The sequence below is a fragment of the Musa acuminata genome, chromosome BXJ1-10 (genome assembly GCF_036884655.1).
Source record: "Musa acuminata AAA Group cultivar baxijiao chromosome BXJ1-10, Cavendish_Baxijiao_AAA, whole genome shotgun sequence".
NCBI lineage: Eukaryota > Viridiplantae > Streptophyta > Magnoliopsida > Zingiberales > Musaceae > Musa > Musa acuminata.
The window spans coordinates 24,912,501-24,938,382 of record NC_088336.1 but is presented as its reverse complement, the minus strand read 5'-3'; the positions used below and the strand labels follow the sequence as shown (position 1 = coordinate 24,938,382).

General features: G+C 38.7%; 1 protein-coding gene and 1 pseudogene across 1 annotated transcript in view; one reads left to right on the top strand and one right to left on the bottom strand.

Moving 5' to 3' along the window:
* Positions 1 to 22,069, top strand: part of LOC135595697 (protein REDUCED CHLOROPLAST COVERAGE 1-like) — a 95,792-nt pseudogene extending 73,723 nt beyond the window's left edge.
* LOC135594794 (protein REDUCED CHLOROPLAST COVERAGE 1-like) overlaps positions 699 to 25,882 on the bottom strand; it is an 87,066-nt gene continuing 61,882 nt past the window's right edge. The window contains exon 14 of the mRNA XM_065085302.1: positions 699 to 4,571. Within this exon, the coding sequence (XP_064941374.1) occupies positions 2,253 to 4,571 (2,319 nt within the window). The 3' untranslated portion in view covers positions 699 to 2,252. The remainder of the gene's footprint in view (positions 4,572 to 25,882) is intronic.

Genomic DNA, 25,882 nt, shown 5'->3' with positions numbered 1-25,882 from the left:
ATTCATTGTTACCATGTTGATTATTTGTTGTTGTTATTATTATTATTATTTTTTCCAATTAGTTATCTTAATCTTTATAGATAAAATCTTGTCCGTACAAAGCTTAAGAAGAATTAGAAACCTAATGAGAACAAAAATGACAGTAGCAATGAAAAATAAAAATATCTGCGTATTTTGATCAATAATTTGAGTCAAACGAAATTAATACATCGGTTTGCCCATGACAAATGCTTTTAGAGATGGAATCATTGATTTACCTCTTTGATCATTTCAGATTCAATCGAGGGATTATTAAAGAAAAGAATAACAGCATCCTAAATGCATTGATTTAAACAAATTAGAATATACTGATCTCCGATGTTCAACGTTTCCAACTCATAATCAAGTCGATGATCAGGAATATCAGGTTTTAGAAGCAGCTAATTAAGCTTAAAATTTTCACTTTGACCATCACATCAGATAAAAAAACAAGAGAATTTTCCCAACCCTATCAACGACTGAATGACGTTAATTTTGCAAGCATGAAACGCATACCCGAAAAGAATATATTAGCAGAAATTGCAAAAGTTATTTTGATGGGTAGGAAAGTCGAGGTTCACAAAATCCCATGACTTACAATGTTGTCGGCTATAAATTTCAGAATCCTCAAAAGGAAAAGGGGAAAAAAGAGAGGAGAAAAATGCTCGTACATGTCTCTTCAATGGAGAAGAAAAAATGGGTTAATAGTTTCAACCTAATTCTAATGATTTGGTCAAAAGTTCTACGCTATTTCCATCCTCTCTAGACTTGGAACTTCATAGCCTTCTCAACAATCTATGTTGTGAACCTGCAGACGAAATGGTCTTCATCAGCCTGTACGGAAGAAGAAATGAAAATACTAGGAATGATCATGCAAAAATATTTTTGTGAATGATCAATCACCCAATTTCATTCAAACACCACAAATTAACCCCACACTCTACTCAGAAAGCATTTAATGTTGAGTTGAAAAGATGGCAAATGATATACATACATCTAGAAAGCTATGACAAACAACATACAAAAAAAAATTATATATGTTGTGCAAGTTGAAAACTCGACCACACATAAATCTTGCTTGAGCGTCACTACTGAATAACAGAGGCATACATTACAATTCAAGCAATCTACCTAGTCTGTACTGGAATGCCAAAAAGGTAGTGTGGCAGCTATATTACAAGTCTAATTTTCGGATAAATCTGCTCTAATTTGAGAATGCAAGAAAATGGTTGTAGATAATGTCATAAAAACAAAATCATAAGAGGTAGGATGCACAACCCAGCTTTCTAATCGGATTTAACATCATTATTAAATGTTGTACTGCTTCAACAAATGAACTGATAATCCCTGGTAGACTGGAAATCCAATGAGCCCAGAGACTCAAGACGTGTGATAGATGATTAGATCAACAGCAGTAAACATAGCAAGTGGAAGACTTAACTAAAAGGAATTAGGTTGGATTTGATGGTAAGCCATACCCTGGAATTTGCAACAGATGAGAGGTAATTAGAAAAAACAACTTAACTCCAGCAATCTGATTATCAAGATTGCAAATTAGAGAAAGCTACAATAGAAGCAAAAATCTGCGCCTCAAAAAGATGTTGATACTAGTTTCATGCATATCAAAACATCTTCGGAAGCCTGAAAATATCCGCTCAGTCTGTCTCTCTTGACCGGTTGCTTGGAAATTGGAATGGCTAGACCGGAACTAAAATATCGAGTCAGGCTTATAAATTACATGCATGATGGTATACTATGAGCTTTTTGATTGTGTGAGATATCAATACTGAAGATACTCGAGGTTAAAAAATTTGGGGATTTCAAAGGTGAATCATGATCAGTTCACAAACAAAGTTTCTTCCTAATAACTTATGTTAAACAGGATAAATTAATTGTATGCTTGAGAAACCAACACAAAATTAAAGCAAAAGAGATGTTATTGACAATAAAGTATATGGAGGTGCATTGATGAGCAATAAATCTGCAAGTTATGTAACATTGTCAAGCTAATTAACAAAGAAATACCTGGCTTGGACCATGAGGAGATTTGTCGCTTACCTTCCTGAACGTTCAATCTTGGCTTCTTAATAAAAAATATCAGTTGCCTGAAAAATAGCAATAACTAAATTATCAACATTGCTAATTTTTCAGTCACGTCCTCCTGGATGTGGCTTGAACAATAAAAAAAATTCTTTCCTGCCCATTTTGAAGTTTGTAGTGTTCTTTGCTCGTGACTAGTCGGAAGTAACATTTTCACTGGAAGATATATCTGTTGCACTTATAACATCACTTCCTCTTACTACTCTGCTATATATAACTTTAAATGACTGTGATCCATATGGCCTATTGAGCAAACTTATAGGCAGCTTTAGTGTCTGTTTACGGCGATTTCTACCCTTGATGTATATGCTAAAGCTTCCCTCACCCTCATACTTTTTGCTACTCCTGAAGACATGCCTTCCACCACTATGCTGTGCATCTTGTCTGAAAACCGTCTCAGATTCCAAGTCGGTAATTTTTGTATTATTTCTGTGAGATTCTTCAGATTCCCGTTTCTCTAACCAGTTACCATCCAGCGGTTTACAAATGTCTATAATCTGGGATATCTCATTATTCTCTTCTGTTTTGGTCCCTTCTTCAGTATTGTTATCCGATGGAAGGTCTAGACTCACATCAGTTCTTAAATGAGATGTTATAATTGGTTCCAACACGGATTCAGAAGTTGGACTAATGATGGGTGGCAAAGATGAGAAGTCCACAGGATGAGAACCAGACCATACTGATCCTGGCGCAAAGTCAGGAACGTTTGCACCAATGTTGCACTGCCATGGATAATGGTTTCCATGAAATATGTTACCGTTCATAGCAAAAGTGGTATTTGGAATGACTTGAGGTTGGGTATATGGTGGATATATAAATGGCAAGGGACGTAGAATGTGCGAAGGCCTAGGTGAAGAAGGATAAGGATGATGCGGTGAGGTACAAATAGGAGGCACCATTGGCATTACAGCCGTGGGTGAAGCATGCAGACGGGCACTCAATGGCCATGGTGTAACTGCAGAAATTGTACCATTAGGAGGAAGACCAACAGTTACAGGAACAGGACCAAGTACTGTAGCAGGGAAAGGGCTAAACGGTGCAGCAGATGCAGACAGCTTCTTGCTAGATACCTCTCTCCCATCATAATTAGAAGGTGGTAGTTCCATCGTGGGATAATCACCACCTGTTTTCTCAGGGATGAGAACCTTCTTGAAATTGAATTGATGGAGACTAGAGTAAGAACTGATACCAACATTGGTACATGAGGCTTCGTCATGATTATCTTCTTTGCTTTCTGCAGTGATGGGACACTCAGATTTTTTCCTATCAGATGTATTTGTTGACAAATTCTGATCATGATTCTCATTTTGCTCAACTCCTTGAACCTCATTGCTAGATACACAATTGTCAATGATATTCTTGGTGAGCATGCTACTACAAGATGCCACTTCCAAATCAGAAGATGATGGTTCTAGTAATTGTTCTGTTTCACAATCTTCCTTTCTTTCTTCTTCATGATCAACTTCAACTTTTTTATCTGAGTCTAAAAACGCATCCTGGACAGTGTCCTTATCTTGGGTTATGTTAGATATCTCAGATAGCTCTGCAGCATTTTCTGTATGTTCCTCGGCCAAAAATGATTCCTTTATTTCAGATGCATTGCCACCAATAGACAACTCTTGTTCCAATGGCATATTCTCCTGAAACTTTCGGCTATGTATCTTGGCAATTGTTCCTGGAGGTGCCAGTGCTACATCTTTATATGATGGAGAATTACTAAAACTATGAACCAAATTGTTGCGAGGCTCAGAGACACCACCTATTAGGTTCTTCTGATTCTCTAATACCTGGCTATCATGGCGATAATAGGGTGCATGAGCATCTAATGGGGAAGTCGTTCTTTCGACAGCACTCCAAGAGTTATGACTGATCTCAGGATTGGTGGATGAAGGCACTGACTTCACCCGATAAGTTACAGCCTTATACGCCTTCTGACCAGATCTGGTGTCTGGTGACTGAACTTGCATGTTAAGATTGTCATTAAAGCTTCCAGGAATAACTATCTTTTTCTTAAGCAAATAATACCCATTATTTAAATAAGAAAACTGTGGCTTGGATTGAACAGTTTCACTAGGAACATCATTCATCTGATAGTTGTAGGTTTTCCAGGTGCTTGTGCGTTGATGCTTGATTTGCTGGCTTGAACCTCCGATGGACCTTGGTCTTTGAACAGGTTGCCAACCATCTTCTGCTTCTGTATTTATCTCTCTTACATCTTCACTAAAAGAAGCAACCTTTTGCTCTGCTGTTCCTTTAGATTGTTGAGAAACAAATAACTGCTTTTTGGCAACAGCATCTTCATGTTTTGACTCAACACCTGGACTACTCATGTTCTCATCATCTTGGGTATCACTACCATCAGTCACTTGTTTCACTTCATCTGAAATAGTAGCTACTGAATCCTTGGACAAAGAATCTGCCACATTCAAGTTTTGAGATGACTGCACTTTCACCTGAATCAGTACAAAAATGATTGCTTGGTTTTTGCGATAAAAGGAAAACCAAGTGAAGCTCTTCCAATTAAATTTTTTTGAGAAACTTTAAATTCAAAAATAAAAAGGTTAGCATTCTTATGTTCATTAAATTGAGAGAAAAAATGAAAAAAGAATTCAACAAGCAGAAGAAAAGGTAACAAGAATTGTACAAGCATTAGTACATTAGTGGTCGAGGAATACTAATAAATTGACGATGCAGAGATAAGAGGAAGCGAGTGGAGCGGGGCGGCCGCATGGCACCCAAGGGCGGTCGAGGAAAGGGCAAGGGCGACAAGAAGAAGAAAGATGAGAAAGGTTTGGATTGTGGTTGCCGAGAGAAAATCTATTTTGAGCTGCTATTTTTGTTGTCATTAGTTTTCATTCTTGTCTGACGACTAACTCGTTGTTATTGTTGTCGTTGCTGCTCTGCTAGTTCTGCCTCTGGCTGTGGACATCACAGTAATGCTCCCGGATGAGTCTCATGTCATCCTCAAGGTCTGTGCATGTTCTTCTCATCTATATCTTTCTCCCTGTTGCCTAAGATAAAGACTCAGAGGAACAGACAGACAACGTTACATGAAATCTTTGTGAAAAGGAAAAGAAATGAAGAAACTGGCATGCATGTGAGACACAACGGGAATAGAATTTACTGTTCTGTGAGTAAAATTTAAGAAAGGTTGCATCCAGGAAGGAGCCATGGGAGGCAATGTTTTCCTCGGGTGTCCATGGCTTTTGATTCCCCTGGGAGTAATAGCAGTACTTGCTCTCTACCTCTGCTGACATGATTACTATGGTCCCTCATGAATACATTAGTTTGGTGGGGAACAAAATCAACCTCCTGCAGTTCCATGAATGCAAGTTCCCAGCATTTAATGAGAACTGGCGCAGAACTGCTTGTTGCATCACAAGGGATGACTCATGAAGGGGGATGTCCATTCTTTTGGATTCTGTTCAATGATTGAAGCTTCTCTTTCCCATTTTAGGTTCAGAGTGTATATCTCCTCATTCCTCATCCTAATCTGGCAAAACCATGACAGTGATGATGGTCTTCACCATGAAAAGCAATCTACAAGCTTTTCTTGTGCTGGTTCCTTTGTTTCTGCTATAACTCGTCAGTGGAAATTTGCAGGGGATATCGACCGACAAGATCATCGATGTGCGGCGGCTGCTCTGCGTCAACACCCTTGCGTGCCATATCACCAATTACTCCCTCTCCCATGAGGTACACATGACCTCCCTAACCCCTTTGCTTCTGGAGTTGTGGTACTTTCTCTTCTTGACTAAGTTTAAGCAATGGAGAATTAAGAGAAAAGGAAAGGTTGGAATTAGATTGTCCACTCTGAACAAGGATAGGGACTTCAGAAATCGAATGGTTGATGAGTTCTTGGAATGAGGGTGACATGATCAAGCAAGCCAAGAAGGATTGACCTGTGGCTCGCAAGTTGTGGCGATGTCGCACTTGGAAAAACTGGGTGTACCGACGAGCCTTCGTCGGTAGGACGGTGAGGTTTAGTCGCATTTAGCTGAGGTTTGGGTGGAGAAGAGAAACACTTCGTTCTCCGATGTTGACGTTCATCGAGAAACACACCCATCTCCACCTTCCAACTCCTTTGTCTTTGGTTTTCAGGGAAACATCAGTTAAAACCTTTTATATTATTATATGTATCTTTGTTGAAATAATTAGATGATATACAAATAAACTTCTGCTCTACAAAACAATAATAATTTATAAACATTTTTGGCCTTTTATTTCAGGTAAGAGGTTCGAGATTGAAAGACTTCGTCGATGTCACGGTGCTGAAACCATGCACTCTCACTCTGGTTGAAGGTAAACATGAAATAAGTATTGATAGGAAAAAAATTATATTATCAATCAAAAATATTATTTTTTTATTCTCTCAAATTTTGTATTGATGAGTCTCTTGTGCATATGTTTTTCTATATTCATTAATAGGGTATTTGTACTTATAAATTTAAAATAATGAAAAATGGTATATATATATATATATATATATATACACACACGCACAAATTTGGTGAAGTATGCAAATGCTAATTTTACAGGGATATATATGTTATTTTACTAAATACAAGTGTTTTGTTGAAATTTTCTTGCGGGAGAAGAGGACTACGACGAAGAGCGTGCGGTGGCGCACGTGCGGCGCCTCCTCGACCTCCTCTCCTCCACCACCTGCTTCGGTCATCCGCCGCCTCCGACTCCGCAGCCAACGTCGCCCAAAGATGCCCCGTCTGAGTCAGCCTCCGCTGCGGCCTCGAAGGTCCGCAAGAAAAGCGGCGGTGCCGGAGCCGGCGGGAACCGGAAGAGCCCGCCGGATGACCAGGGCCAGTCCCAGCCGAAGTCGCCGTCACAGTCGCTGGCGGCGGCGGCTAAGGATTCGACGGCAGACCTAGAGGCGGAGATGAGCGGGGCGTGCCCTCGGCTCGGGGCCTTCTATGAGTTCTTCTCCCTCGCCAATCTCACCCCTCCCATCCAGTGTGAGTCCAATCTTACCCTTCCCTCTCTTTTCGATCATGTTTCTCCTGAATCTTGGTCGAGAATTTCGCTTGGATCCTGAATCTTACCCTGTTTTCTTTATCGATTCGTCTGCTGCAGTTATGAGACGAACAACGAATCTTAGGCAAGATGAGCGTCCATCCGACGATCATCTCTTCTTCCTCGAAGTAGGTCTTACTATATTCTTTTTAACGTTTTATCCGTGAATCTTATCGCTAATTGTTTCTTTTGGTTGATACTGGATCTGAAATTGAAGGTGAAGCTATGCAATGGGAAGCTTGTGATCGTCGAGGCATGCTCCAGGGGATTTTACAGTCTTGGGAAGCAATGCTTGCTTTGCCACAATCTTGTCGATCTCCTGAGACATCTCAGTAGAGCATTTAATAATGTCGGCCTCCAATTCTTGCTATGTTTCGTTTCTTACATTAAATCTTTTGCTATTTCAGAAATTGTTAGAAGTAACAAACCTACAACATTTTGATTTCGATATTTTTCAGCATTAAATTTTTTTTTTGTGGCATTATGCATTGTTGCTAAGTTCTAGCAAGTGCTCAACTCTGTGCTGTGTGGTTTACAGGCTTATGAAGATCTCATGAAAGCCTTCATGGAACGGAACAAGGTTGGTTTGTTCTTGTTTAGTGTGGTGGATTCAGGAGCTTCTAATATGTTTCCATGTGGTTGATTCTTACTGATGTTTGCTTAGTTATTCCTTATTTCCTTCTTTGGCTGAAACTATGAGCTTATTGGTGTTCCTTGTTGACACTTAGTGTTGAAAATGAACTAGTTTTTTTATAATGACAACTTGCTTCTGTGATTAATATGGATCATCTTTGGCTACTCTATAACTTCTGCATTCTCTTCATGCTTAATCTGAAATATTTGATCATGTGCATCTTGACAAATCAAGTGAATCTTACAGAATGTCCAACTTATAATATCACAGGATTTTTTAGATCAAGTTCTGATTAATTTAGTGTTTCCTTTCTTAGGCCAAAGTAGCATGTCTTAGTTGGAAACCTTTTCAGTTGCTTAAAAAAGAAGAAAGCTAGGGCCGATATGTGTTTGCTTACTTAAAAAGAAAGTTGCAAACAATCTTTGGTGTTGTGTTTCTTGATTCTGTATTGTAGTCATGAGCTCCTTGGTTCAATCTTGTAGGTATATTAGTTTAATTTGCTTAGAATGTGTCATTTTATTCATTTCCACATCTAAATCTTGGGCTTGTGCATATCTTTGTTGTGGTACAGTCTAGCTAGTTGGTTGTTGAATGCATTCGGTTGACTAAGAGTGCCCTATTATTTGCAGTTTGGAAACCTGCCTTATGGATTTCGTGCAAACACATGGCTTGTGCCTCCAGTTGCTGCTCAGTCACCAGCCACATTTCCTTCCCTTCCTGCTGAGGATGAAACTTGGGGAGGCAATGGAGGTGGATGGTTTCAGGACAGTAGAAGTGATATGATGCCTTGGGCAAATGAGTTCCTTTTTCTTAAGTCCATGCCATGTAAGACAGCAGAAGAGAGACAAATCCGGGACAGAAGAGCTTTCCTGCTTCATATCCTATTTGTAGATGTTGCAATACTAAGAGCTGTTGCAGCTGTAAAGCAAGTTATGGATGAAAGAAAAAATGCAGCTACAGTCGGGGTAGATGAAATCTTGCAGTTTGAGACAGTGGGGGATTTTAGCATCACTGTCACTAAAGATGCTTCAGATGCAAGCTGTAAGGTGGATACAAAGATTGATGGAAGTAAAACAACTGGTATTGATGCCAAACATCTCGCTGAGAGGAACTTGCTAAAAGGAATCACATCAGATGAAAATACAGCAGCTCATGTATGGAATTTTGATCTTTTAAAGAAACCCTACCACAAAAGTGTCTTGTCTTTGTTGTTATGTCTTGTTTTATATGTTTAACGTCAGTTGACAAATTTGTGGCTTGACATTAGTTTCTGTTTTTTATATTTTTATTGTTAGTGAACAAATTTGTGGCTTTCAACCGCAGGATATCGCCATGTTGGGGGTTCTTAATGTGCGATACTGTGGTTATATCGCTGTTGTGAAAGTCAAGCATCATGAGAAAAGCGAACTGGATTTACCTTTGCAAGGTGTTGAAATTAAGGATCATCCTGAAGGTGGTGCAAATGCTTTGAACGTTAGCAGGTAAATAGCCACAATTACATACTCTGATTTCATTCATATAAAATAGTTTTTGCATACTTCATTTCGTTGAAGATATTATTTGTTATTCCAGTCTGAGAATGCTACTTCACAAAAGCCATACACCAAGAGAGAAAAGATTATATAATCATCTACAGAGTTCAAGGCATGAGGAACTCTCTGCAGCAAAAAAAATTGTGGAGAAATTGTTGAAAGATAGCCTAGTGAAGCTTGAGGAGGAGGAAGCTGAATGCAATGTTTCAGTAAGATGGGAATTGGGAGCTTGTTGGATACAACATTTGCAGGATCAGAATAATGGTGACAAAGACAAGAAACAGGTTGGTGAAAATGACAAAAAACAAATCACGACGAAGACAAAAAGTGAGATAAGAGTTGAAGGCCTTGGGAAGCCTCTTAAAATTCTTAAAAACCCAAAAAAGAAACCAGATTCTGATGAAGAAAAGACTTTAACCATTGACAGGAAATCATCTGATGAGATGCATGAAAAACAGAATACAAAGTTGCCTATCAAGGAACCTAAGGTAGAAAGCAAAGAAACTGAGAATTCTTGCAAGCTCAAAGATTTGTTGACTGAACCTGTATATACAAGGTTGCTAGAATCTAATACTGGACTTCATTTGAAGGTATGCACAAGTCACATGAATATATGCAGGTTATGCCTTATTTCAGGTGTATGTTCTGATTTTTCTACTGCTATCTCAGGTGTTGATTGTCAGTTGCAAATTCATGTCTTACTATTACAGAATTAGTAACTTTGTTTGTTTATTCTAAAGTTTCAGTTCTGTTGTACATATGTACACTTATCTGGGCTATGTATCATTAGTTAATTCCTGTCTATATCACAATTACTACTAAATAACATGTAAATTTATTGTCTGTGTGTGTATCATCTTAACTTACATAGAAACATATATTAAGATTACAATTAATTTGAAGATGAGAAGCTGATCTATTCTCATGATCAGTCTCCACAGGAATTAACTGAGATGGCAATGAGATATTATGATGAAGTTGCTCTCCCAAAGTTGGTATGCCTGAGTACAATTTTTTCATATTTAATTCATTATTTTCTGTTTTAGTATGGAATGATGGTTAATGAGTATTATTTGTACCTTGGCATGTATTCAGGTCTCAGATTTTGGGTCATTGGAGCTATCACCTGTTGATGGTCGTACTCTAACTGATTTCATGCATACAAGAGGTCTAAGAATACGCTCTCTTGGGCAAGTTGTGAGTCACCTTTAGCTTGAAGAGGCTGAATATATCTTTACTTTCACAAAGTATTTTTCCTAATTATATTAAATGCAATATTATGTACAATATCTGTCAGGTCAAGCTTTCAGAGAAGCTGTCTCATGTTCAGTCACTCTGTATTCATGAGATGATAGTAAGGGCTTTTAAGCATGTTGTACGAGCTGTGATTGCTTCTGTTTCTGATACTGGAGATTTATCTATATTGATGGCTGCAACACTTAACATGCTCCTTGGGCTTCCTGATTCTGATGTTTCACATTCTGCTATACGTGTGCACTTTCTAGTCTGGAGATGGCTTGAAGTATTTCTAAGAAAGCGATATAACTGGGAACTTACAATCTCAAACTATAATGATATAAGAAAATATGCTATTTTAAGAGGGCTATGTCACAAGGTAATGATCATTTTTCATTTCTGTAAATGATATTTAATTTTCCTTTCATCTTACATGTTCAATTTTCTTAGGTGGGAATTGAATTGGCACCCAGAGACTTTGATATGGATTCAAATTTCCCCTTTGACAAATCAGATATCATCAGCCTTGTACCTGTGCACAAGGTAAAGCTGCTAAGATGGTCTTATTTGAAATATGGTATCTACCATAATGTATCTTACATTCTTAGTGCTTTTGAATCTTTTGCAGCAAGTTGCATGCTCATCTGCAGATGCACGACAACTTCTAGAGTCTTCGAAAATGGCACTTGATAAGGGTAAACTTGAAGACGCAGTCAACTATGGAACAAAGGTAATTCGTCATAAGATACTGTACAGGTTAACTTCTTTGTAAAGACCTTTTTTCTCTTTCATTTGCTTTTGGTATGAAGGTGTAGTTGGATGCAGGCTCTGGCAAAATTAATTGCAGTCTGTGGTCCTTATAATCGGATGACTGCTGGAGCCTACAGTCTTTTAGCTGTTGTTCTCTACCATACTGGTGACCTTAATTAGGTAGCTTTCAGATATTTGTGTCACTGAAGGCCATGGTTCTTATGATATGGACTTATGGAGTATCTTACGATCTGTTATGTGCCATGGTTCTCTCTTTTCTGATATCTTAAAAGGAACCTTGTTAAATGGTCTATTTGAGTAAAATTGAGCAGATCAATTATGTTTTTACCAATCCAATGTCAAAAATACACCATTATGGACAATTTAAATTTGCCAAGTCCAACGATCTGAAATTTGGAGAATTGTAATGTAAAGTTTGTGTCATGGGTGATTATGTTCCGAGTGATTGAAACCGTTTTTTGTAATTCATATTTCATAATATTGACATGTAATTCTGTTGGAAATTTAGTTGGTAGCTAATTTATGCCTTGAATAAGTGCATGCAGGACCATTAGTGGGTCATGAGGTTGAAACAGATCAAAGAGCGATAAACCACAGTTCAATATTTTAATACAGCATTTGTGTTCCTGACTTGTGTCCTCTTTTAGTAGATCAATGTCTAATTCTAATTGGATTTATCTGTTTTTTAATGGCTTTTGCAAAGATCTGAATCGAGTTAAACCATGAAACAGTATTCTACCACTATGGTTTCTTACGCTAAGATGAATATTAGAATATGCTATATGGTGTTTTTTACTATTTAAAATTTTATATATCACTTCAATTATTAGGGATGACTTTTAGGAACTTTCTGTTATAAATTTTGAACCTGTGCTCCTGTCTTTGGCTGGGATTATACTAAATTATTGCAACTTTTAGGCCACAACTTATCAGCAGAAGGCATTGGACATAAATGAGAGGGAGCTTGGATTGGATCATCCAGATACAATGAAGAGCTACGGCGACCTAGCTGTTTTTTACTACAGGCTTCAACATACTGAATTGGCTCTAAAGTAACTTCAATTCTTATTTGTTGTAGTATCAAATCTTAGATAGTGTTCTTTTGATTGGGAATTCTAATATCTTGAATTATTAGATATTCCATCTTTTGTTTTTATAATGACTTGAACATTGGTACTGTCTTATAAGATATTATTGCAGTATAATATATTAGGATTCGAGGAGATATAAACTTAGAATTAGTGCCTCTTCTAGATAGAAAAAAAGAAGAAGACTTCTGGCAGGTAACGGTCAAAAATTTTTAACTAGGTTATTTGCATGAAATGATCTTGATGAATTAATACATAAAAGTAGAAATTTTAGTCTTGAATTCTAGATTACCAAACTAAAAAGATGGTTTCACTTAAAACAACATTCTTAGCATAATACTTGTAAAGTTAAGGAGAAGCCTTTCTTCTACTATAAGCATTGAAAAGAAGTTTGTAAGTTATTCAGCATGAATGCAATGATTGAGATATTTGTACAATTTGTTCATTGTATATCATGCTTCCCAGCACATGTAAAAAATGTCTACATGTCAGAAGCTATTTAATAATGTAAATCTTCTAACTATGACAAAGAAAGCTTTATGATATTAATTAGTGAAGGATAGAGCTTTAAACATACAGAGTTTGTCATAGGAGTACCATGGCAACAAAGTATTTAGAAAAAATTGCATCTATATCTTTTCTTATGTTATTCTTTAAAAGCTTAAAGAGTGACAAATGGTTTATCAAACTTATCAGCATTGTAAAAATTCAGGTTCCTCCAGTCCACTGTGACCATCTTATGAGAGAGAAAGAACACATCGGAATTTTGGTTGGAGAAAGAAGATAGCTCCATTAATATCACATGATTAGTTATAACATGGATTTATTAGCCAAATGGTGAAGAGGAAACTTAAAAATTTTAACACTTAGTCTTGTGGAAGGAGATTGAATAGGTTCTTGTCATAGGCTTGTCAAGAGACCAGACAAATTTCATAAAGTTTCTCCCATTTTTCTCAGTCTAGTCGGGGAATAAATTTTTATGGCCGTTGACAAAGGCCATTGTTCTATTTTAGTCTCATGTGTGACATGTCTTGAGTGTTTTCTCTGTTTGGTCATTGCTCATTTTTAGCTTGTGTTTTGAAGCACCGAGGTTTATATTCTTGATGTGTTATCATGAGGGTTGGTTGATATGACCGGTTAAACAGAGAATTTTTTTTTTACATGCCAATGCAAAACTTAATATTAAAGCTTCCATGACACATATCTGTCTTATGGTTTTGGTTATGTCTACTCTATTATTATGCATATTAGCTAAAATATGCAAAGATGGCATTTTCTTCGTTTTTTTGCCACAAAGAATGCAGCTTAATTTGAGAACAATGGCTTTCTAGATTTAACTTTAATATTTACTTCGTACCTGAAAATTAATGTGTGCATAAAAAGTTGAAGAACAGAAACTAACAAAAATTAAGCTTCTTACTTTCCAGGTTAGTATTGTTATGTTTTGGTGTTTGTATTGGAAATAATAAGCCAGGACCATGCTTCCATTATATGTTATTTACCATCACCCTTAATTTTTCTCCTGTTACTTGTTAATCAGGTATGTGAAACGTGCGTTGTATCTTTTGCATCTTACTTGTGGACCATCTCATCCAAACACAGCTGCTACATATATTAATGTGGCTATGATGGAGGAAGGCCTGGGAAATATACATGTGGCACTTAGATATCTTCATAAAGCTTTGAAATGCAATCAGAAGTTGCTTGGTCCTGACCACATTCAGGTTTGTTTTTGTTCTCAAATTCTGTTTCTTCTTGTGTCTTTTTATTTCTGAAGTAGTCATAGCATTCTTTTAAGATAAGCAGCTGATGCTTATTGTAGTTCGGTGTTAGAAATCATAAATTATTACAATAATTGGTTAATGAAGTCCCACAGAAACATTATTAATTACTTTGAGATGATAAGGCATGTATTACAGAGTGACTTCTAGCTAGTTCACCCCTAATCTGCTCACCTAGTGACCTGGATAATTAGGTGATCTAGAACCCCTTATCTATTGACCTTCTGCTGTGTGGGAGAGGGCTTTGCCAAAGCAGTATAAGTTAGCAGGTTCGACTTTCAGCAATCCATATAAATTAGGAGCATCATTGGCCTGTTATCAAGGGGTTCAGTTATATGCTTCATTAGACAATCTCTGGAACCCATTAGCCAAAGTTTGCCACACACATTATTATTCTGCCCTAACAAGAGTATACCATTCTCGGTCATGCAACCAAGATTTGTTATACATAAGAAAATGGGACAGCAATTCATTCCTTTTTAATTTGTTAGTTTGGGTTTGAACAAGTACATCAAGCAAAATCAGATGAGCTTAAAATCTATCATGTGGTAGAGTACAAAAGGTTTTGGGATCTATAAGAAAAGGATTGCTTTCATATCAAGGTCATCTGGGATGACCTAGTCAGCTTAATACCTAAGCGAACTCCTTCACTCTATTTTCTCTCTAACCTCCTCTTTCTACTCAACATGAGAAAACAATCATTTCCAAGTTCAAAATGGGCATTCCCTTTTGGATACTCTATTATATTTTGAAACACAGGTTACTTGACAAATAAAAAGTTCAATATCTCTAGATGCATTCCATATCCATACTCTAGTGGGACATCTAGTTTGGCTCCTTTGTGACCTCTGAAATGTACGAGCCATACCTTTCTACTTGTGGGGGTTAAGGCTGCGTACATTGTCCCTCCCGGATACTGAATTAATGTGCAAGTGTTAAGAGTGTTAGGCTGCCACTTTGTATACACCTCCAATATTTATTAGAGCTGACTATCTTCTAGATATGTCCAAGGGTACTTCTCGAACACTTTGTAAGTCACTAGTTTATATTTTATTATCGATTGGGAAGAGCTCATTATTTTATCATCTTTAATAGTTCAAGTAGATGGGGATCCACAAAGCATAGTCTATGGAATATAGATTTGATTTTGACTGTTACCTTTTACATTATTCTCTTTTCCTTACAAGTATATCAATATAAGATTTTGTTCTAAAAGGTGTTTTACAATGTACTGCACTAAGATGCTTGTCAACACTTTTTTTCTTCCCATCTTTTGATTCAGAACTATATATTTTCTTAAAGCAAAAATATGAGATTTCATTGTATACATGATTTTGCTGCCACATACACTCTGTCTCACTCTTTCAAAATTTTACTTGTTCCCATATCTTCGTCTTGTTATTTTCATTTCATTGCAAAACCAACACCAATTGTTTCCAACTATGTAAGGGAAAAAATTGCATCTCTGTTTTCTTGTGTTCTTGTATGGAGATGGTACACACACAGACATGATGTAGATGGACATACATAGGAACACAAAAATAATGGACACTAGCTGCATGTGTACGTGGAATGAAGTGGTTTTTTTGTCTCAAAACAGTCTCTTTTTCAGAAAAAGAGCTTCTGATACTAACTTGCCTTTTCAAATTAGTCCTCTGATTGGCTCTCTTATGATAACATGAAAGTTAATTTTTGGCAGATAAAAAACCTATCAACTTTATAGTATAATGATAATATCTTTTCCAGGTTTGCCTGTGATAAACCAGATTTATAATTTCATTGAATGATCTCACACTAACTGTCTTTTAACTTTCAATGTCTGATGTAAGTAGTTCCATTATTATTTTTTTGCATTGGATGGTAGACCTTATTTTATTTTTATATGAAGAGTATTAGGTATATATATAATATATGTATCTAATTTTCTACATTACATTAGACCGCAGCAAGTTACCATGCGATAGCTATTGCACTATCCTTGATGGAAGCATATCCTTTGAGTGTTCAACATGAGCAAACAACATTACAAATACTTAGAGCAAAGCTTGGTCCAGATGACTTGCGTACTCAGGTGATTTATGCATATCTTTATATGGAGAGACATCAATAAAACTTTTTTTTTCTTAATTCTGCATCGATTTAGTTTCTTGACTCACAGAGTTGCCATTTGATTTCGCAGGATGCTGCTGCCTGGCTTGAGTACTTTGAGTCAAAGGCTATTGAGCAGCAAGAAGCTGCTCGAAATGGTACGCGGAAGCCTGATGCATCTATTGCCAGCAAAGGCCACCTGAGGTACAGCAATAATTGCAGTGATTAGGTTTAACATGCTTTGGGTCACAAATACTGTGAGCATGCTCACTCTGCACTTATTGCTGATATACGTGATCTATATAACGTCATCCTCGTGCACTAAAATTAATATTTTCATTGACTAGATGTGCCAACTGAATTTTCTACTTCCACTAAAATGATGAATATCCTATGCCTGATCTCCTTGATTTCATTGATTCCAACCAAGATGGTAGAGGAAGAGATGCTGAATCCCTGAAGAGGAAGAATCTGGGTTTAATGGTATGTTGATAAGCCTTTATCTTGTTTAAATACTTCTGAGAATCTAATTGTGTATTTATGTTTGGTCATGTTGGCTTACATGTTTAATATATCCGCTTGCTACCTGAATGATTTTTTAAGTGGTAGATCGAATAAATGTCAAAGACAACATTTATAGAGCCAATAATTTCATGCTAACTTTGGTGGTGAATTAGGTCTTAGGTAGTATATAGTTTAACAGAATAACCTAATTTATAGCAAATATCAAGTTAGTCACTTGAAATAATTCAACTTGTACTTAATTTTTGCATCTAAATTAGTGGTAAACTGAATAAATTTTGAACTTAACACTCATAGAGCCAATTGTTTCATGTAAATATTGGCAATAAATCAGGTCTAACATAATATAGTGAGCAAACTATGCTAATTTATAACAAGCAACTAACAAGTTACTCACTTAAAATTTTTCAAATTGTACTTAGTTTTTACAGCTCTTGCTGCCTGCTACCAATCACTTGATTATAGGCATGCATTTATTTTACCTTGTCTGCCCTGCTTCTGGTTCAAGAAGATACTGCCTTATTGCTATATAACCTGTCCAAGTATTTGAAAGAGAGTCCAACTGAACCTAGAAAACAGAAGTAGATCCTCACTCTTAATTGTTGTGCATGTGGATAATCAAAATACTCAAGCTTTATGTATCAGTACTAGAAAAATATTTTTTGAGAAACATGTCCTACATCCAGCTAGTCTTCAAAATCATGATGTTAAATGAGAATTCGCTGCAAAGGCCATACTGTTTTTGCATAACAGTGTCCTTTAGGTATTTTTTATTGGTTATGAACAATATTTTCATAGTTTCAGAATTCTTTTAGTGTTTGATACTTAATTGCAACACAAACCAACTTATATTAACTAGATGCTTGTGCACTCTTTAATTAAAATCAAAATGTATTCCAGATTATTTATAGTATTTAAAAATATATATTTTTGTGTTACTGGGCAGTTTTTCTCTCTGTACTAAGATGCTAATGTAGTTGCTGAAAGAAATTGATGATGAATCAGACACTTAACCTATAAATGGAGCCAATACTAATGCTTGTACAATTCTTGTTACCTTTTCTTCTGCTTGTTGAATTCTTTTTTCATTTTTTCTCTCAATTTAATGAACATAAGAATGCTAACCTTTTTATTTTTGAATTTAAAGTTTCTCAAAAAATTTTAATTGGAAGAGCTTCACTTGGTTTTCCTTTTATCGCAAAAACCAAGCAATCAGTTTTGTACTGATTCAGGTGAAAGTGCAGTCATCTCAAAACTTGAATGTGGCAGATTCTTTGTCCAAGGATTCAGTAGCTACTATTTCAGATGAAGTGAAACAAGTGACTGATGGTAGTGATACCCAAGATGATGAGAACATGAGTAGTCCAGGTGTTGAGCCAAAACATGAAGATGCTGTTGCCAAAAAGCAGTTATTTGTTTCTCAACAATCTAAAGGAACAGCAGAGCAAAAGGTTGCTTCTTTTAGTGAAGATGTAAGAGAGATAAATACAGAAGCAGAAGATGGTTGGCAACCTGTTCAAAGACCAAGGTCCATCGGAGGTTCAAGCCAGCAAATCAAGCATCAACGTACAAGCACCTGGAAAACCTACAACTATCAGATGAATGATGTTCCTAGTGAAACTGTTCAATCCAAGCCACAGTTTTCTTATTTAAATAATGGGTATTATTTGCTTAAGAAAAAGATAGTTATTCCTGGAAGCTTTAATGACAATCTTAACATGCAAGTTCAGTCACCAGACACCAGATCTGGTCAGAAGGCGTATAAGGCTGTAACTTATCGGGTGAAGTCAGTGCCTTCATCCACCAATCCTGAGATCAGTCATAACTCTTGGAGTGCTGTCGAAAGAACGACTTCCCCATTAGATGCTCATGCACCCTATTATCGCCATGATAGCCAGGTATTAGAGAATCAGAAGAACCTAATAGGTGGTGTCTCTGAGCCTCGCAACAATTTGGTTCATAGTTTTAGTAATTCTCCATCATATAAAGATGTAGCACTGGCACCTCCAGGAACAATTGCCAAGATACATAGCCGAAAGTTTCAGGAGAATATGCCATTGGAACAAGAGTTGTCTATTGGTGGCAATGCATCTGAAATAAAGGAATCATTTTTGGCCGAGGAACATACAGAAAATGCTGCAGAGCTATCTGAGATATCTAACATAACCCAAGATAAGGACACTGTCCAGGATGCGTTTTTAGACTCAGATAAAAAAGTTGAAGTTGATCATGAAGAAGAAAGAAAGGAAGATTGTGAAACAGAACAATTACTAGAACCATCATCTTCTGATTTGGAAGTGGCATCTTGTAGTAGCATGCTCACCAAGAATATCATTGACAATTGTGTATCTAGCAATGAGGTTCAAGGAGTTGAGCAAAATGAGAATCATGATCAGAATTTGTCAACAAATACATCTGATAGGAAAAAATCTGAGTGTCCCATCACTGCAGAAAGCAAAGAAGATAATCATGACGAAGCCTCATGTACCAATGTTGGTATCAGTTCTTACTCTAGTCTCCATCAATTCAATTTCAAGAAGGTTCTCATCCCTGAGAAAACAGGTGGTGATTATCCCACGATGGAACTACCACCTTCTAATTATGATGGGAGAGAGGTATCTAGCAAGAAGCTGTCTGCATCTGCTGCACCGTTTAGCCCTTTCCCTGCTACAGTACTTGGTCCTGTTCCTGTAACTGTTGGTCTTCCTCCTAATGGTACAATTTCTGCAGTTACACCATGGCCATTGAGTTCCAGTCTGCATGCTTCACCCACGGCTGTAATGCCAATGGTGCCTCCTATTTGTACCTCACCGCATCATCCTTATCCTTCTTCACCTAGGCCTTCGCACATTCTACGTCCCTTGCCATTTATATATCCACCATATACCCAACCTCAAGTCATTCCAAATACCACTTTTGCTATGAACGGTAACATATTTCATGGAAACCATTATCCATGGCAGTGCAACATTGGTGCAAACGTTCCTGACTTTGCGCCAGGATCAGTATGGTCTGGTTCTCATCCTGTGGACTTCTCATCTTTGCCACCCATCATTAGTCCAACTTCTGAATCCGTGTTGGAACCAATTATAACATCTCATTTAAGAACTGATGTGAGTCTAGACCTTCCATCGGATAACAATACTGAAGAAGGGACCAAAACAGAAGAGAATAATGAGATATCCCAGATTATAGACATTTGTAAACCGCTGGATGGTAACTGGTTAGAGAAACGGGAATCTGAAGAATCTCACAGAAATAATACAAAAATTACCGACTTGGAATCTGAGACGGTTTTCAGACAAGATGCACAGCATAGTGGTGGAAGGCATGTCTTCAGGAGTAGCAAAAAGTATGAGGGTGAGGGAAGCTTTAGCATATACATCAAGGGTAGAAATCGCCGTAAACAGACACTAAAGCTGGCTATAAGTTTGCTCAATATGCCATATGGATCACAGTCATTTAAAGTTATATATAGCAGAGTAGTAAGAGGAAGTGATGTTATAAGTGCAACAGATATATCTTCCAGTGAAAATATTACTTCCGACTAGTCACAAGCAAAGAACACTACAAACTTCAAAATGGGCAGGAAAGAATTTTTTTTATTGTTCAAGCCACATCCAGGAGGACGTGACTGAAAAATTAGCAATGTTGATAATTTAGTTATTGCTATTTTTCAGGCAACTGATATTTTTTATTAAGAAGCCAAGATTGAACGTTCAGGAAGGTAAGCGACAAATCTCCTCATGGTCCAAGCCAGGTATTTCTTTGTTAATTAGCTTGACAATGTTACATAACTTGCAGATTTATTGCTCATCAATGCACCTCCATATACTTTATTGTCAATAACATCTCTTTTGCTTTAATTTTGTGTTGGTTTCTCAAGCATACAATTAATTTATCCTGTTTAACATAAGTTATTAGGAAGAAACTTTGTTTGTGAACTGATCATGATTCACCTTTGAAATCCCCAAATTTTTTAATCTCGAGTATCTTCAGTATTGATATCTCACACCATCAAAAAGCTCATAGTATACCATCATGCATGTAATTTATAAGCCTGACTCGATATTTTAGTTCCGGTCTAGCCATTCCAATTGCCAAGCAACCGGTCAAGAGAGACAGACTGAGCGGATATTTTCAGGCTTCCGAAGATGTTTTGATATGCATGAAACTAGTATCAACATCTTTTTGAGGCGCAGATTTTTGCTTCTATTGTAGCTTTCTCTAATTTGCAATCTTGATAATCAGATTGCTGGAGTTAAGTTGTTTTTTCTAATTACCTCTCATCTGTTGCAAATTCCAGGGTATGGCTTACCATCAAATCCAACCTAATTCCTTTTAGTTAAGTCTTCCACTTGCTATGTTTACTGCTGTTGATCTAATCATCTATCACACGTCTTGAGTCTCTGGGCTCATTGGATTTCCAGTCTACCAGGGATTATCAGTTCATTTGTTGAAGCAGTACAACATTTAATAATGATGTTAAATCCGATTAGAAAGCTGGGTTGTGCATCCTACCTCTTATGATTTTGTTTTTATGACATTATCTACAACCATTTTCTTGCATTCTCAAATTAGAGCAGATTTATCCGAAAATTAGACTTGTAATATAGCTGCCACACTACCTTTTTGGCATTCCAGTACAGACTAGGTAGATTGCTTGAATTGTAATGTATGCCTCTGTTATTCAGTAGTGATGCTCAAGCAAGATTTATGTGTGGTCGAGTTTTCAACTTGCACAACATATATAATTTTTTTTTGTATGTTGTTTGTCATAGCTTTCTAGATGTATGTATATCATTTGCCATCTTTTCAACTCAACATTAAATGCTTTCTGAGTAGAGTGTGGGGTTAATTTGTGGTGTTTGAATGAAATTGGGTGATTGATCATTCACAAAAATATTTTTGCATGATCATTCCTAGTATTTTCATTTCTTCTTCCGTACAGGCTGATGAAGACCATTTCGTCTGCAGGTTCACAACATAGATTGTTGAGAAGGCTATGAAGTTCCAAGTCTAGAGAGGATGGAAATAGCGTAGAACTTTTGACCAAATCATTAGAATTAGGTTGAAACTATTAACCATTTTTTCTTCTCCATTGAAGAGACATGTATGAGCATTTTTCTCCTCTCTTTTTTCCCCTTTTCCTTTTGAGGATTCTGAAATTTATAGCCGACAACATTGTAAGTCATGGGATTTTGTGAACCTCGACTTTTCTACCCATCAAAATAACTTTTGCAATTTCTGCTAATATATTCTTTTCGGGTATGCGTTTCATGCTTGCAAAATTAACGTCATTCAGTCGTTGATAGGGTTGGGAAAATTCTCTTATTTTTTTATCTGATGTGATGGTCAAAGTGAAAATTTTAAGCTTAATTAGCTGCTTCTAAAACCTGATATTCCTGATCATCGACTTGATTATGAGTTGGAAACGTTGAACATCGGAGATCAGTATATTCTAATTTGTTTAAATCAATGCATTTAGGATGCTGTTATTCTTTTCTTTAATAATCCCTCGATTGAATCTGAAATGATCAAAGAGGTAAATCAATGATTCCATCTCTAAAAGCATTTGTCATGGGCAAACCGATGTATTAATTTCGTTTGACTCAAATTATTGATCAAAATACGCAGATATTTTTATTTTTCATTGCTACTGTCATTTTTGTTCTCATTAGGTTTCTAATTCTTCTTAAGCTTTGTACGGACAAGATTTTATCTATAAAGATTAAGATAACTAATTGGAAAAAATAATAATAATAATAACAACAACAAATAATCAACATGGTAACAATGAATCTGGAAGTTTGACATGTCTTCAAGTTAGTACGTGGGAAGATACTAATGGTTTCAGCACCTCTTCAGTTCTTGTAGAATTCCTTCAGCAAAGAGAGATCGCCATCATCGGACGACACAGTCGACGCGAAATTTATAATGTTCATCTCTCGTGGCTCAGATATCCACTCTTTGTATGATCACAACCCATAGCATAAGAAACCCTCGAGGATCAGATCCAACATGAGGTGATCCGATGAACGAGAACTGTTGATATGATGAGATTTCCATGAAGTAAGTGGTGCAGCATTAGGCATACGAGATATCTATCAACCAGTAGTAGTACTTGATGGCTCATCACCGTCATCATCTTCTTCTCGGCCGCATCACCCACTTCTGCCGCCACCCGATACGCGTACAGGTTCGAGGGAAATGGGTAACCTAAAGAAGTGCTCCTCTCCCCTCTCATCGATCTTCCTCACCCATCTGCTTTTGCTGCGCGGCCTCCTCCGCCCTGATCCCTTCGCGCTCTTCCGCCGTTCCACGCCGCCTGCCGTCGTCCCCGTCCTTCCCACCTCCTCAATCTTCCCTATCATCGTCACCTCCATCCCATCTTCGCCTATCGGCCCCTCCTCCCTCCCCGCAGACAGTTAGCGATCGCCACCGAACTCCTCGGATTGAAGCGGAGCAGCTCGAGCAGGCCTGCGTACGGGTCGGACTTGCAGCCCACCAGAGAGCAGCCGATGTGCTCGTGATACGGGTCGCCCACCTTGAACTCCACCGCGTCGTCCACGCCGGACTCCTCGACGACATCCTTCGTGGGAGCGAGCGACACCTCCTCCGGGATGATGCAGACGAGTCTGCCTCCGGTTTGTCGAGCTGCAGCGGCGAGGGCTCCCGTGGATTGGGACGCCTCCGGTGAGCTTTGTATGGTTGGTCACGGGATCTTCTACAAGCCCTTAGGTGATCGACTTCATCTTTCTGCTGTTTTGAAGCTCAACTACCCCAAGACTTCCAACATCTCTACCAGTCTGGTGAGCGGGACTGTCGAGAGCTTGGGGCCCCACCACATCGATCCCATCTCGCTTGTAGCCTATGCTCAAAAGGAGTATGTTTTCACGATGATCCCCCAAGCCAACCACTCATGCTCCTCTCTTCCATTCCAGGAGGAATCACTAAGTTTCGGGCCTACTTCTGTTTGTAGTCATCTCCTCCGGTATATGACTGGTAGAACATTTCAGCTAGACTACGGCAGTGGCTGCACCGGTAGCAACTGTGGAACTCTAAGTAGTAGCTTTGGGTTCTCCGCTAGATTCTTGTCCTTCGATATGATACAGTGCTCGGAGAACGGCCGGTTGCATCTCTACATCGAATTCTCCAATTCCAGTTATCTTTCATATGATGTCCCGATGGTGCCTAAGAAGTCCATGATGGGTGAAGGCTATTGGGACCATGTTAAGAATCGTCTCTGTCTCATAGCCTGTCACATTCTTGAAGGGAGTTCACAGGCGAGTCCCTCTGTTGGTGATTGCTCGATCGGACTGAGCTTATGGTTCCCAACTGTCCTGACGCTGAGAAGAAAGGACGTGGTCGGTCATATGTGGAGTAACAAGAAGAAGAGAGACCCTGGCTACTTCAGCATGGTCTCGTTCCACCGGTCGGGTGGGCGAATGGTCACGATTCCTGGGCTGAGATATAACTACACCCTAATAGATTCTGTCAGCGGGCCTTGCAAGGTGAGAAGTGGCAGCACACAGTCGAGCGAGGAAAGGTATCCAGATGGAAGATGTTCCCGCGACATGCGGTTCAGTATCGCGGTGGAGGATGCCGGCGGCCGAAGTGGATGGGGGGAAGCTAATGTCTTTTCTATGGGCGACGAGTTTTGTGATGATTATGACTTCGTTACGACGTCGGAGACGGCAAGCTTCGTGCCTGCAGCTGACTGGGTCGCGAAGAATCAAAGTGTTTGGAACGTAAGCTATGCCATAAGCTATTATATGTACTCTGCTTCCGCTGAGGGGGGCGAACAGTTTGGCATCGCTGCTGAGGGGATATACGATGCTGGAAGTGGAACACTCTGCATGAAGGGATGTCGATCTCCGAGTTTGCCCACCAAAAACCAAACAGCAATTGACTGTGAGATCTTAATCAATATCCAGTTTCCCCCTCTCCACTCGAAGATGGGAGATCGTATCAGTGGCACCATCAACACCACAAGGAGTAAGCAGGACCCTCTGCACTTTGACCCTATAAAGTTGTATTCTCAGCAAATTTACGCAGCAGAAGTAACTGAAGCGATTTGGAGGATGGATGTCGAAATCGTCATGGTCATGATCTCTCTCACGTTGTCGTGCATTTGCATTGGGTTGCAGACCTTCCACGCCAAGAAGCACCGTGACGCCCTGCCTTCCATGTCGATCACCATGCTCGGTGTTCTTATCCTTGGCTACGTGATTCCTCTGGTGCTGAACTTTGAAGCCTTGTTCGCGAACCGCAGTCGGTCTGGCTTTCTAAGTCTGCGGAGCGGTGGGTGGCTCGACGTTCATGAGGTCATCGTGAGGATCTTATCCGGCTTAGCACTGTTCCTCTCCTTCCACCTGCTTCAAATGGCGTGGTCCGCGAGGTCATCGGACGAGAACAAGGGGCACCGCGTCGCGGAGTGGACGACGCTCAAGCTGTGCTTGCCTCTCTACTTCGCCGGGGCGCTGCTCACTTGGCTCATCAGCTCAAGGCACCACCTGCAGAGGTCGGAATTCAGCAGGCAGCGATACGGTTCTCGCTGGGAGGATTTGGTCCCTTATGCTGGCTTAGTGCTCGACGGATTTCTGCTCCCTCAGATCGTTCTTAACGTCTGTCGGAACTCCAAAGATAAGATCCTGACGCCTTTCTTCTACGTCGGAATCACGATCACCCGAGCTTTGCCTCATCTGTACGACGCTTATCGCTCTCGCAGTTATAACCGTCGCATTGATTCATCGTACATCTACGCAAGTCCAGACAGATATTTTTACTCGCTGGTGTGGGATGTCATCGTTCCTTGTGAAGGTTTGCTTTTTGCAGCGGCGATATACCTTCAGCAGCGAGTTGGTGGTGATTGTCTTCTTCCCCAAAGATTCAGAAAGCGTGTGGAGTACGAGGCAGTTCCAGTGGTTGCTCTTTAGCCCTTCGTGTGGAAGACCAGATTGCAGCAAGTCCATGAAATGTAGTAGTATAGTGCAGTAGTAAGTCAAGTCTTGTGTTGGTCCTGTGGTAGCTTTCTTCATGCGTCGACTTGCCCATCCCATGATCAAGTGTGATGAAGACTGT